Source organism: Chelonoidis abingdonii, chromosome 7, assembly GCF_003597395.2.
Source record: "Chelonoidis abingdonii isolate Lonesome George chromosome 7, CheloAbing_2.0, whole genome shotgun sequence".
Lineage (NCBI taxonomy): Eukaryota > Metazoa > Chordata > Testudines > Testudinidae > Chelonoidis > Chelonoidis abingdonii.
The window spans coordinates 99,353,043-99,366,487 of NC_133775.1; the positions used below are offsets into that span (position 1 = coordinate 99,353,043).

The following is a 13,445-nucleotide window of genomic DNA, read 5'->3' on the forward strand; positions in this document are numbered from 1 at the left end:
AGATTGTTGGGAGAAAAGGCAGACCTTGTGAGACTGGTTTTTCAGAATGGTCTATAGCATGGGTCCCCAACACTGTGCCCGTGGGTGCCATGGTACCCACTAGGGCATCCATGTGCGCCCGTGTACTGGCCACTGGACAAGCAGCCACCAAAATGCTGCCGAGAAGTGGCAACGTGAAGAAGCGCTACCGCTGAAATCCCGCCAAATTTTGGCTGGATTTTGGCGGCGACGCCTCTTGATGACATTCCTTCACAGTGGCATTTCGGCAGCTGCTTGTCCAGCGGCTATGGTCCTTGGGGGCCTAGTCGTCCGGCGCCCGCCCCATGGAAAAGGTTGTGGACCACTGGTCTTCAGAATAAAAATGAAGGACTGTAATAGCAAGACTCTCATAGCCATAACATAATAAAAATTCTTTCTGAACTAAATCGGTTGTAGTTATTTGTAGAATTAGTGACATGTACTGTCTTTAAAATTAGATTGCATAACTTAGCTTATTGGCTAGATGCTTCTTGGGAGCAAAGGTCTCTGCTAATGTTGGTAATGTACCTTGCCCGAAACTGTCTCTGTTGGCAAAGTCTCAGGTAAAGGAACAAAATCAAAGTAATCATGATAAAGATATACTTTTGTTTGATGTCACCGCTACAGATACACCTGGAATATTGAATGTTGTTTCATAAGTAATCAAGCAGATACTTTTTAAAATGATCAGTTAAATTTGTGTAGTTTGATCTGACAACTTACCTTATATGGCTAAATAATCAGTATAGTATAGAAATACTTCTAATGTATTTTAATGTGTGGCCATACGCTGCCCATTTTGGTGAAGACCTGATGTACTAACAAAAGTTGGTGATGGATCATTGGAGAAGATATAAACTATTTCAAATTTAGTTACTGCCTGATAATGCTCCTGGTGCTTTTAGAGAAGAGTAGACCTACCACCCTCTGAAATGGAAAAAAGGTGCTCCTAGGACAACTCTTAAGCATAAAGTAAGAAATTAAGGGCGGAATGGCAATTAAGTAATTATCTTTAAATTATCCGTGAATGTCCAGGAAGGGGAAAATCTTCCATTGGCTAAGGGAGGGAGAAAGTTACAGAAAAATGGTGTGGTCTTAGAACTTTTGTACATTTCTCTAACCTAGGAAGATAAACACTTGTGAGCTTTTCAGTCTATAGATGCTAATAAACCTTTGTGTACTATCCGTGACCTAGAGTATTTAGTTCCAAAACAAAAATCTCTTGATTGCATAAGTATACTTGGACTGTGTCTCATTGCTGCAGTATTCTCGGTGTAAAATCTTTTTTTACAAGTAATGAAAAATCTAGAAAATACGTATTTCTGACAACTACCTAGCATCAAATCATATAGGTGGCAGATGGACAAGGGAAAACTTTTTTTTTTTTTAAAAAAGTATGATTTTATAGGATCATCAGATGCATAATATTGACATAGGCTGGCATTTTCAAAGGCAACTCTTGTGGTTAATGTGCCTTTGAAAATTTCGCCACAATGGTTTTGAATCATCAAAACAGGTAGTGACATATCATGGAGCTTCAGAAGTCCCAGTACTGAAGGATGAGAAGAAAAACTGTCTAAGAGCTGTTAGACTTCATGGGCTTCTTTTGGCGTTTCTGTAACTTGTGCTGCTCTTTCCACTGAATAAATAAGATTAATGTTCAGATTGACCTGTATATAAGTAACCATCTGTAACTCTTCAGTTGGTTTAAAGCTCTTGAAAATGAATTATCTCTACAGGCTTTGTTCCTCCACCAGTGAATCGGCCTTTAGCGTCAGCATTCCCTCCTGCTAGACCTCCTCTAGGACCGCCTCAAGCTGGAGGTCCACCTTTAGTGAGGCCATCAGCACCCCCAGTGGGACCGCCTAACAGCTCTCTACCCCAACCTCTGCTAAATTCAGCCGCAAACCAAGAAGGTAAGGGATTGATCAATTCTGTTTATTTGGTTTTTCCATATCGATATAGGTAATTGTAAATACAGAAATTAAACTAACTCAAGATGACTTAGCGAACAGAAACTTTTGGCTGCTGGAAAACTCTTTCCCATGATTTCACTGTAGTAACTATGCTTCAGAACTCTTCCATTTTTTTTTTTTTTTTGATATATGAATGTTTTCATCACCAGTTCTTCCCAAATGACTGTGTTAGAGGATCTTTTTTCTTAAACTTCAGACTTCTTTCTTTAACTTAAACTTAGAGGTCGTTCAAATATGAAATGAAATGTTTTCCCAAATATCAGTTTCTGATGCTATATTTTCAGAAGAACAAATTTCTTTCATGTGTGTTGAATTTGTGTTGGAATGTGTCTGTGAAAAAACTGTACCAATTAATGCACCGATTTTATTGCATTGACGTAAGTTGAGAATTTCACATCAGTGTAGCATAGTTTCCTCACTTGTTTCAAGGTAAAACTGATGGGAGAAAGAAGATATATTATTTCCCATTGACAGATGCAGAAGAGAAGTGTAAAACTGAGTGTTCAAAATAAATATCTGAGAGTGATACGTGTGTGATGTTATGCCCTGGGTTTTTATATTCACTTTTGTATTTAGGAGGGATTTTTTCTTTTCCCATTGTTTCAAAACCGTGTGGGAAACTTGAATCTCTACCACCAATCCTGCAGCAACTACAGAGGATTAAAATGTTATTCCTGCATGGAGTTCTTCCTTTTATCCAGTAGGATCAAAACAGGAGTTAGCATCATTTGAATTCTGGTATCATTGCTCCTGGAGTGGAATGGGGATTGCTATATACAGGGTTGTCCCATGGGGAAATTTTATAAAATGTGAGCTCTGCAATGCTGTGTCAGATCTAAGTGCTGTATGTTATATTTAACTTTTTGTAGTGAAACTTTTGAATCATACTTAACTGTGTGCTTTCTTTGCAGCGTGTTAAGGTAGTTGGAGAGTGACACCTGCTCTTAATAAATGCCCTACACAGTACCAGCTGTCCAGGACTAATCTAAGAAAAAATATGGCAGTCATGAGGTTTACTCCTATGGCTGCCGCACAAGTATGCCATTGTGTTTAAGCACTCATCACTGCTTTGTACCAAACCAGGGTGGATTTGATTTAAATCACTAGTCAGGAAGACTAGATTTAATCACGGATTTCTACATAAAAGTGCATTATTCTTGATTGTTACACCCTTAATACATATTCTTCACAACTCGGAGATAAATGTAGGTTTCATTTTTAGAAGATACACACTATGCATTGTTAAACCGATTTATTTTGAAAAATTTTCAGATTAGTTTTACAGCTATATCAGAAAATGAATGATTGTTTGGTTAATTCATTTACCAAAGGTAATTTAAGCAGATATTTGTGAAGTCATTGGGAAGTGAACTGTCTCCAGTTCAACAGGTTAATCATTAATATTTGGAGGATTTTCTTGCCATGCTGTATTAAGAGGAGAACATCACCAGACAGACACTTATATTGTTTTATTTAACTAAAACAACAACGTTGTGTATTTCTGGATTTATTTCTTCAGCAGCAAACATATATTTTAATAAAACAAGCATATGAATTTTTGAATTTAAATATTCAAGTTTTTCTTTGTTTCACTATTTGCATTTTGCACGCATGACTGTCTTACCTACAGGTAGAGAAACTTCATTAAAATATTCCCAAACTGGGTCTCTTTTATGCCCTGCTGCCGTTATAGGTTTTCTCTTCTTGTCAGAGTATGGTATGGTAGATCTCAAATCAATGAAGGCTACACTTAGAAAGACCTCAAGACTTCTGGAATATGTCGTTCAAACAGTTTCACTTTTGTTTCTACTTCCTGTCCCTCCCTCATATTTATCTCTAGACTTCTTCTCCTTGTCCAGATCTATTCTTCCCCCAACAATCTTCTATTCACTGAACTTTTTGAAACTTTGCACTTCTAAAGATAGGTAAGGGATTGACTTTGCGTACACAAATTTGCAGAGGGACAACAGGGTTGAGGTCTGTTATTTCTCATCTCTATATATTCATTTATTTAAAAACATTTTTGCTGTTAACAAGCATGTTATATCCGGAGACACAAATCCACAGTTTGAGAACTGCAAAACTAAGCATCTCTGATGGTTTCTTCTAGACTGAGCACTGAGTCCCATTGGGTAGTTAGAAAGATTAATCTATACAGAAGTCCCTAGAATCCCATAAAATTGGGTCCCTAATCGATGAAATACTGGAACTCATATACAAAACTTTTCTTAAATATTACATGAATAGATTGTCTCATACTATAGAATTAAAATTTATAATCCCTATTCCATGATGAGATAACTTTAGATAGGTTTTTTCCTCAAAGTATTTTATTAAAAAAAATCTGATTTTCAATTTAAAAACATTGATTTTTATCCACCCTGTACCTAACTGCTAGTTAGTGTTCATCTTAGGGCCATAAAGTAGTTGGCACTGCTTGTTTTTGTTTGTTTGTTTGTTTTAATCTAATAGTGTGGGACATCAAGTCAAAATTGTTCTTGGTTTCCCCACATGCAATAAAATTGATAACTGCTTTCTACTACGGTACTTTGGTGAAATTGTAGTATGAAGACCCATTTTAAAAGGAAACTTGCCTGGACAATGAAGAGTGTTTGTTATAATCTTTGAGCATATGAAATTTACTTGAAATTGCATTTGGTTAGCAAACTGTTATTTTTTTCCACATTTTAAAAAAAGCCATGCAACACATTCTTTCTAGATAAGTTAGAATTTTTAACAGACTATGAAGTGGCTTAGTTACTTCTGGGTAACAAGTCTCTTTAATTTGGGGTACTGTTGGGATGTGTTGGGTATGGTTTTCCTTTTACTACCCCAAATATCCCCTTTATGTATTAGTTGATGGTTCCCAGGAGCCCTTCATTAATAATCCCCTTCCTTCTTTTGCCACTTTACAATTCTTTTGGTTCTTTACCACAGTGTACTCTTGATTGGGTGTGTGACTTCCAGAAGCTGCTATTGATAGAATCAGTAGATGGCGCAGGATGGGTGCTCTTAAGAGAAGTGTTTAGTGTCTTATTCTTTTAGCAGACATAAGTAATCATTTAAAGCTGGAATTTTCAAAAATACATAAGGGAATTGAGCATCTGAATCCTTGAGGTGCTTTTGAAAATCACTTCCCAACATGTGCAACCAGGGGAGGAATTTGGAATCTTGCTACACCGCAGATCAAGTTGGACTCTTTGCAAAGCCTGTTATCTAGCCTAGCTAAAAATTACATCTCTGGTGAAGTAGTTCATTCAAATGATAAATGACTTTTTTGAAGGGTTGATAACATTTAGTGTGCTTGGCGCAAGCAGAGTCAGCAGGGGGAGCACAAGTAATCTGTATTCCTATATCTCTATTTAATCACTGGTGCACAAGCAAAGTAAGCGCAAAATCATGCTAACCTTGAGCTTCATCCACAATGTGGAACACTTTTTATTTTGATACATGTTAATAATCTCTTTTCAATTTATGTTTTACAACAGATACTGAGTATAATGAAAGGTTTTTAAAAGTAACTATACCTAAGCCTACAATTTAGTCAGAGGTATTTTTAGTAAACGCCATGGACAGGTTACAGGCAACAAACAAAAATTCATGTCCTGTAACCTATCCGTGACTTATACTAAACATACCTGTGATTAAATCTTGGGGGAGGGCGCTGGAGGAGTGTTGGGGGTGAGGGTGCCATTTGGGGGGATGCCCTTGGCCAGTGGTTGCTCCAGCTGGCCGGGGACTGCTGCCACTGACAACGGTTGCACCGGCCAGCCCGGGGTCTTTTTCCATTAGGTGATCCTTTTTCGCTTCATGTTTTAGAATCAAGCATTAGGATTTTTACACGAAATGTTCTCCAGCTTGTCACTATCATATGAAATCAGTTGCTGATATTAAACTTCAAATGAGGAAAAGCTGCGTGGTTTCTGAATTTAAGCCTTCGTTTCTTAATGGATTGTTTTTAGCAGGTGATGCAACAGCCACTGCCACTGATGGATCTTTGGTCCAAAACAGTTACGATGCAATAGAAGGAGGAGGCTTCATGGGTAGGATATTCTTATTAACACTTTTAATTTTGTGGAACTTAATTTTTAAAGCCATTTCAGGTGGGAGGTGGTGGGGTGTTGTTCTAACATATGTTTACTTTGCTCAGTGTAAGTTTATCTCAAGGAAATTGACTGTAGTGTTTGAAGCTTTGTTTTAACATTTTATCATGCTTATCCATGCAAGTGTTTTTTAAACAACAATCCAGCCAAAACCTTTCAGTAAGTTCCTGGCCAGAATGTCAACATAATAGCATGTCTCAATGGAAGTGATAGACAAAAAAATATCTGCCTAACTGCATTTCTTGGATAACTCATTTGAATATGTAAATCCTCTTTGTCCACTCTAGCAACCACATATCCATCTCCTGTTCCCCAGAATCTTAAAATGGGTAGAAATGTTGGGTATTCTTATCCCACCTTGCCGCCAGGCTACCAGAATGCATCTTCACCTGGAGCACCGGGAATGCAGTCCTCACCTCTGCAGTATCAAGCTGGACCACAACCATTTCCTCAGGTAAATGTTGATTTTGTCTATCACTAAAGCCTCAGTCCTGTAAACTGCTTGGCTCACTGTACCTATTTTAGAATGCAATAGACAGATTTGTCCCTGTTTAAAATAATCATAGACTACAGCAAAGGTCCCCTGGTTTATGTGGCATGGCTACATTGAATTATGCAGCATTGTACTGCACTGTTAATCACCACATAACTTGATAGGCTGAGAGACAGTGGTAGAAGGGCTGAAGCACTGTCAGTGGGGCATGGAGGATGTGGGTGCCAGGATTCCTAGACTCTCAGAAGTGCAGAGCTCCACAATCCTGAGTCTTAGGAGTTGTACACCCAGGGAAAGCATCTGCCCAGTAACTTCATGTTTGTGTGGTTTAGAAGAACAGATATGGCAAGTCTCCCCCTTGCTCCATCCCAGATAATAATTGGAGATCTCATGCTGCTACATGTACTGCCACTTGAGCTGGTCTCTGGTCTAGATCCTCAGAGGTATTTAGGCATCAAACTCCCTTTGAAATCAAATTGATGCAGCAAATGCATACATACACAGATAAAATAGGATTATTTGTGTGCCTGGATAATAGCATACACCAGGGTCCTGTTGACTGCCAAAGGAATTCAATAAACTTGGAAGTCTTAGAACAAATGAATGGTGGTACATGTCTTTGCTATAATACATAAGCTGCTTGTTTCTTGATAGTTAGCAAGATTGTTTGTTTGTTTGTTTTGTAACTAATGCCCCCAATATATTGCAACAGAATACCAAATAATACTTGAACTACAAAATTCTGAAAGGGAAATTATCTGCTTATTTTTTAAATTGATGTATCATCTAGATAAGGTCAATTTAAGGTTGTTTTCTTTTTACTTAGCCTGCATTGGGCACTAATCATATAACTGGGTCTATGAGTGGCCTGAGTCTGCAACCAGAAGGATTAAGATCTATCAACCTTCTTCAAGAAAGAAATATTCTTCCTACAACACCTTTGCAGGCTCCTGTCCCAAACTTGCATGAAGAAATCCAGAAGCTCAACTGTAATCCAGAGTAAGGTTTCCCATTAGCTATAATTTATCAAAAGAAATGGAAATAAGAACTATTCCTCAGATTTAAAAAAATCCTTAGGATCTAAAAATCAGCATATAAAATTCTTACATTCCTGAAATATTTGCTTAGTATTTTTGGATACTGCGAGTAATTGTTTGGAAAGCAGTTTCATTTTTATTAAAATAATGAAAGATGGAAAGTGGCTTAATATTTTTACTTTTAAAAAGATGAGTAAAGTACAGACCAGAGTGCAAACAGTGCTCTGGACACATTCCAGGTATTAGCCATATAGATTTATTCATGTCTTAAACTATTCCTCATAATCTCTTTTTTTATAGTTCAGCAAAACTGCTGGTGTTCAGTTGATCAGAGTGTGAAATGCAAGTCCATAGCAACTTTTATTGCTGTCAGTCAGTTACCTCTCTCCCTCAAGTGAGAAGGAAGGTTCATATGTTCTTGCTGGAAAAATTTCTCTGAGAACATTGTAATGTGTTAGAAGTTTGTATGAAAGTGTATTGTAGTTTATGTAAGATAATATCAATTACTAAGTCTTCTTCTAAACCCTGTTTTTAGAACAGTTCTGGTAGACGATATCCCTCCTTTTGCCCTTACTCTGTCAGAGACCTAAAAATAGGTTTGATGAGATTAGTTGGGTAAATCTCATCAGTGACCTCATCTCCTCTTATAAACAAGGGATTCCTTGAGTGTAATCCTTTTTTCCAGTATATAGATCTGTATATAGTTATCTAGCCAGTTGAAATTATTTCTCCACTCACCTCAGTATATATACACCTCTACCTTCATATAACGCTGTCCTTGGGAGCCCAAAAACCTTACTGTGTTATAAATGAAACTGTGTTATATCAAACTTGATTTGATCCACTGGACTGTGCAGCCCCGGCCCCCCGGAGCGCTGCTTTACTGCGTTATATCTGAATCCGTATTATATTGGGTCATGTTATATCAGGGTAGAGGTGTATCATATTTTGAGATAGGCATGTCTAACTCCATCATATCCATTAGACAAAGATCAGTGCTTTGGATCTCCAGTTCTCAGGCTAATGACTAGGCCTTCTCCTGCTACAAAATGTAACTAAAGTGCTTTTCATGACGCTATCTATAGCAATATGAACACAATAAATACAAAACTGTGTTTAAGCTGTCTGATAAAAATGAGTCTGTAGTGTGTATCTCCAGAGTGGGTTATGATCCACCTTGTGGGAACATGGTCAAAGGCCTGGTACTTTCAAGGCACTTGGATAGGTGTGATGGAACCCAAGAGTTACAACCAGCAAGAAACAAAAGTCAAAAGCAGAATGGATTCTGGGCAGTTGTAGAAATAGAAATTAAGTCATTTAAATAAGGCAAAGCAAAAAATAATAATAATCTTGAACGTAGAACCTTACATTTTAAACTCTGTGCCAGAGGTAACCAGTGAAAAGTTTTAAATAATGGAGTAAATGGGAGGCTAAACAGAAGGCCAGCAATCTAGTGTCTACTATAATCTAACTGAGAAAACCTTGGCAATATTATCAATTTACATATAACCAAAGATACCTTTCTGATGTCTATCTGAGAAGTCTAACTTGGGGTTAAGTAACCTATATGTAAGTTTTGTATTTGTTTGTAGCAGAATGTGTTAGGGGCTAATATGCTTATTCCACTCAGCCAAATGTATACAAAATATGGTGACAATTTAGGAAAAACAAGATACGTGTGATGGTTATGCCTTGGATTCAAACAGTTCAGGTTGAAGTTGTAGGGGATTTGACACAAAGCTGGAGAGAGTATTCTGTCAGGAAATAGTAATTTACTGCTATCAACTGTGAAAAGAAAATGTAAAGGGTACTATGTACTACCTAAATAACAATGTTATTCTCTGAAAGTCTGAAAATAACCCTTTATCATTCATGTAGGTTGTTCCGATGTACCCTGACTAACATTCCTCAAACTCAGGCCTTATTGAATAAAGCCAAACTTCCTTTGGGCCTCCTGCTTCATCCTTTCAAAGACTTATCGGTATGATGAAATATTCAAAGCTTTAAATACTGTAGTGTCAGCTATACCTGTACTAGAGTTCAGTAACGATAACTAACTCTATAAGAGGCAAATGTCTCAGCTAATCCTGGCCCAGGAAGAAACCTGTTTAGTCATCTTGCTTCTGCTCCATGAAAACCAGAGTCATCTTTTTAAATATCTGCCCCCACTGTTATAGTCCTTAGCCTCATCTTCAGTTATTTTGGAAGCTGAGGTCCAGTACACCACTCAAACTATAATGAAATGAGTTAATATATTTTAATATTGGTATAGCTTGTGTAGTTTTCTTGTCACCTAATCACCAGCTGTAGCCATTGATTTCTTCCTATACTCCAGTTCCCTGAGCACTAACTCTTAACTAAGTCAAAAACTGAGACTCAGATGGTCTCAGACCCCCTTTAAGCCATTGTTACTTGGATTTAATCTGCTATTATTGCTGCTGTTCCACATAAGTGTGATTTTGGTTTTTTGGTGGTGGTGAAGTGATCACTAGAGTCATAAGGAAGGCAATGTGGATTCAATTACTATAAATTCATATGGGTCCCACAGCCTGTTACTTCCACAGCTGACTTCAATTTCTAACATACATCTTTATATAATGTCTGTTTCTGCAGTGCTGAGTTGGGGGACAGTGTTCTCTCTTTTTAAAATAAAATGAAAATACAAAATTAGACATGCGATTGAGAGGTTTATCATTTTTTTGAAAAAGAAACTCATAGCTAAGTAGGTTAGAGCCTGAATTTAACCAGCCTTTAACCACCATGAGGATTAGGGGTATTTTCTTCCTCTATCCTGCTTCTTAAGTGAGAGTTGCATTTAGGCTGGCTAACCTGAGAGCACAGGGAAGATACTATTACTATTAATATGTGAAGCATCTTGCTTTGAGATTTTAAAGCAGAAGTTCCTCTTTTCCAGCAATTACCTGTGGTCACCTCCAGTACAATTGTGAGATGTCGGTCCTGCAGGACATACATTAACCCTTTTGTCAGCTTTCTAGACCAAAGGAGATGGAAGTGCAACTTGTGTTATAGAGTGAATGATGGTAGGTTTTAAACCAATGAGCCCACTTAAATTTCATGTCAACTTTTGAATTTGACTTCTACCAGTATTCCATCAATACATTTTTATCCTGACATCTGAGGTCCGCTGCTACACGTCTGGTCCTTCCCAGATCAGGAGTGTGTGATGTAGAAACTCTTCCACTACGGAGCAAGATGTAATCTCTAAAGAGCTTCATTGAGTTTGAAACAATCTCCAAATGTGAAATATGATTGTAGTAACTTGCTGCCCTACTTAGTAACCCCTATATATTTCCTCTTACACAGTATCTCACTGCAGATATAGCATGGTTACTCAGACATGTCTGTGCTAAATCCTAGCGCAGTTAATATTAGTGTGTGTTAGTGTGAATTGTAGTAATAATATAATTTTCATTTTATATAGTTCCTGAAGAATTCATGTACAATCCTGTGACAAGAGTATATGGAGAACCTCATAAAAGACCTGAAGTTCAAAATGCTACTATTGAGTTCATGGCTCCCTCCGAATACATGGTGAGGTTTTGTTTCCTCTTCTTAAACTTTTATATATTGCTTTAATGTCTAGGGGCTTCAGTCAGAAAGATCCCTATTTTTTTAACCCTCATGGTGTCTGCATGTGTAACTTCAGCACAATGTTTTCTTGACTTAATATCAAGAAAAATTGCACACAATCATTGCTTTCGCTTCTGTTTTTGGTAGATGAGCACACTTGATTGTGCTCACCAACAGTGCATCTGAGATTGATCAATTTTGTCATCTTCTGGAGTTATAGCTGTAGGTGGCAGTGGTTCTGAACCTTTTTTGTGTTGACCTTGAATTATGACAAGTTTTTGGACCTCACCCCTCTAATATAAAGAGATGGTTGTTGTCTCTTTCATACTCTCACAAAACCCAGATGTATTCAGGACCCCTAAGTTGAAAACCCCTGGCATAGGACGCCATGATCTGGTTTCTGTTAACATGCCTGGCATGTTAAGGCAAAGACTCTTAAATAATACGTCTCTACTCCGATATAATGTGACCTGGTATAACATGAATTTGGATATAACATGGTAAAGCAGTGCTCTAGGTGGGCGAGGCTGCGCACTCTGATGGATCAAAGCAAGTTCGATATAACATGGTAAGATTTTTTTGGCTCCCGAGGGCAGCGTTATATTGAGGTAGAGGTGTGTATATAAAAAATTGTGGTTCCATCTTCTAAATGTTAATCTTTTTATTTCTGGTTCATATTAGCTCTTAATATTGTTGTAATGAAAAATATTGGAAAATTTTGTCATTATCATGGCTTAAACTGTGCTTAAGATGATATACGTGTACTAAAACCACTTGGTAATAGACCAAGAGTCCAGTCCTGCAACCTTTGCTGACCTGAGTTCTCCTATTGATTTCAGTGAGTATTTGGATAAAGGTTGCAGAATCTGCTCCTTAAGCATTACTAGCTAAACTAAACTAATGGTGATGAAATATATCATTGTCTGCACTTTTCTAAAGTAACTTATATGTCATCTAGATAGGAAAATACCAGTTCTGAGAACTTGGGGAAGACATCTTGTTAAAGGGACAACATCAAATCAAATACATTGAAGTACAAATTAATTTTTTCAAAATAACTTGTTTTTTTAAAATTAATACTTTAGAAAGCTAACATATAGTTACTTATATATTTTTTTCCTTGCATTATCTCAATTTGGATGATAACTAGTCACTTCTGGATTAATATCAGACTCTCGTACGCTATCATGATGCTCCACTGTTTGGGTTACAAATATTGCTGTGGAGCGGTCATAAGAAATCCCTTGGTAATCTTTAAATTACATGGGAATATTCTTGTTGACTCTCTGGATTTTGTAAAATCTTATTTTTACAAACATCAGTTTCAGGTCAAATTTGATCTCACAGTTTCACTTTAGCAAGGACTAAAATTTATCCATATGTTTTTCTTCCATATTTCCTACTGTACTATCGTTGCTTATTTGTCTGCTATTACACAAATGAGAGAGATTTCTGTTTTGGGGATGTGTTCTGAGTGATGCAATGTAATCCTACAACATAACCAATAAACTGAGACTGACAGTTTCAATCACACTGGACATTAAAAATCTCTTGGTTTTTGTAGCTCCGTCCACCTCAACCTCCTGTGTATCTCTTTGTGTTTGATGTCTCCCACAATGCAATAGAAACAGGATACCTGACTACAGTCTCCAAGACCTTATTAGACAATCTTGACTTGTAAGTTTTGGTTCTTGTCTCAGAATTTAATCTTTTTTCCTTATATTTTCAGTATTTTCTTTGTGGAAATGTTTTTTGTGATCTGCGAAACTAGTTTAATGTTGTATGAACAGGATTTTAATTCAGTCCATTTATGACTCAGAGAGGAAAATTTTCAAAGTACTGCATAGCAATTAGCCTTAAATTCAGTTCTTATCAATTATAGTTGCAATGATAAAACCCCTAATTTTAAAATGTAGCTGTCAGTCTGAGTATACAACCTCTTGGTTTTGCTTTAATAATGCAAAAAATGCATAAGAATATCATAGGTTTGCATTGAACAAAGATGTGGGAACTATGGCTTTAGAAACAGTAATTCAGTGTTCACTCCTTGCAACAAATGCACATGCATGTCTATAAAGCTTTGCATGAGACACAAGTTGGGTGAGGTAATATCTTTTATTGGACTAACTTCTGTTGGTGAGAGAGACAAGCTTTTAGGCTTACACAATGATCCTCCTCGGGTCTGGGAAATGTGTCTATACATACATGCACACAGGTAACAGTTTGT

The 13,445-nt window shown here is 37.1% G+C and overlaps 1 protein-coding gene across 2 annotated transcripts in view; it reads left to right on the top strand.

Moving 5' to 3' along the window:
• SEC24A (SEC24 homolog A, COPII coat complex component) overlaps nucleotides 1–13,445 on the top strand; it is a 47,898-nt gene that overhangs the window by 9,168 nt on the left and 25,285 nt on the right. Inside the window, exons 3-10 of one of the 2 annotated variants that reach the window (XM_032783520.2) lie at nucleotides 1,758–1,934; nucleotides 5,957–6,037; nucleotides 6,385–6,551; nucleotides 7,417–7,589; nucleotides 9,506–9,608; nucleotides 10,542–10,668; nucleotides 11,070–11,179; nucleotides 12,783–12,895. In XM_032783520.2, coding sequence (XP_032639411.1) covers nucleotides 1,758–1,934; nucleotides 5,957–6,037; nucleotides 6,385–6,551; nucleotides 7,417–7,589; nucleotides 9,506–9,608; nucleotides 10,542–10,668; nucleotides 11,070–11,179; nucleotides 12,783–12,895 — 1,051 coding nt within the window. The remainder of the gene's footprint in view (nucleotides 1–1,757; nucleotides 1,935–5,956; nucleotides 6,038–6,384; nucleotides 6,552–7,416; nucleotides 7,590–9,505; nucleotides 9,609–10,541; nucleotides 10,669–11,069; nucleotides 11,180–12,782; nucleotides 12,896–13,445) is intronic. The other variant, XM_032783521.2, reaches the window with a different exon arrangement.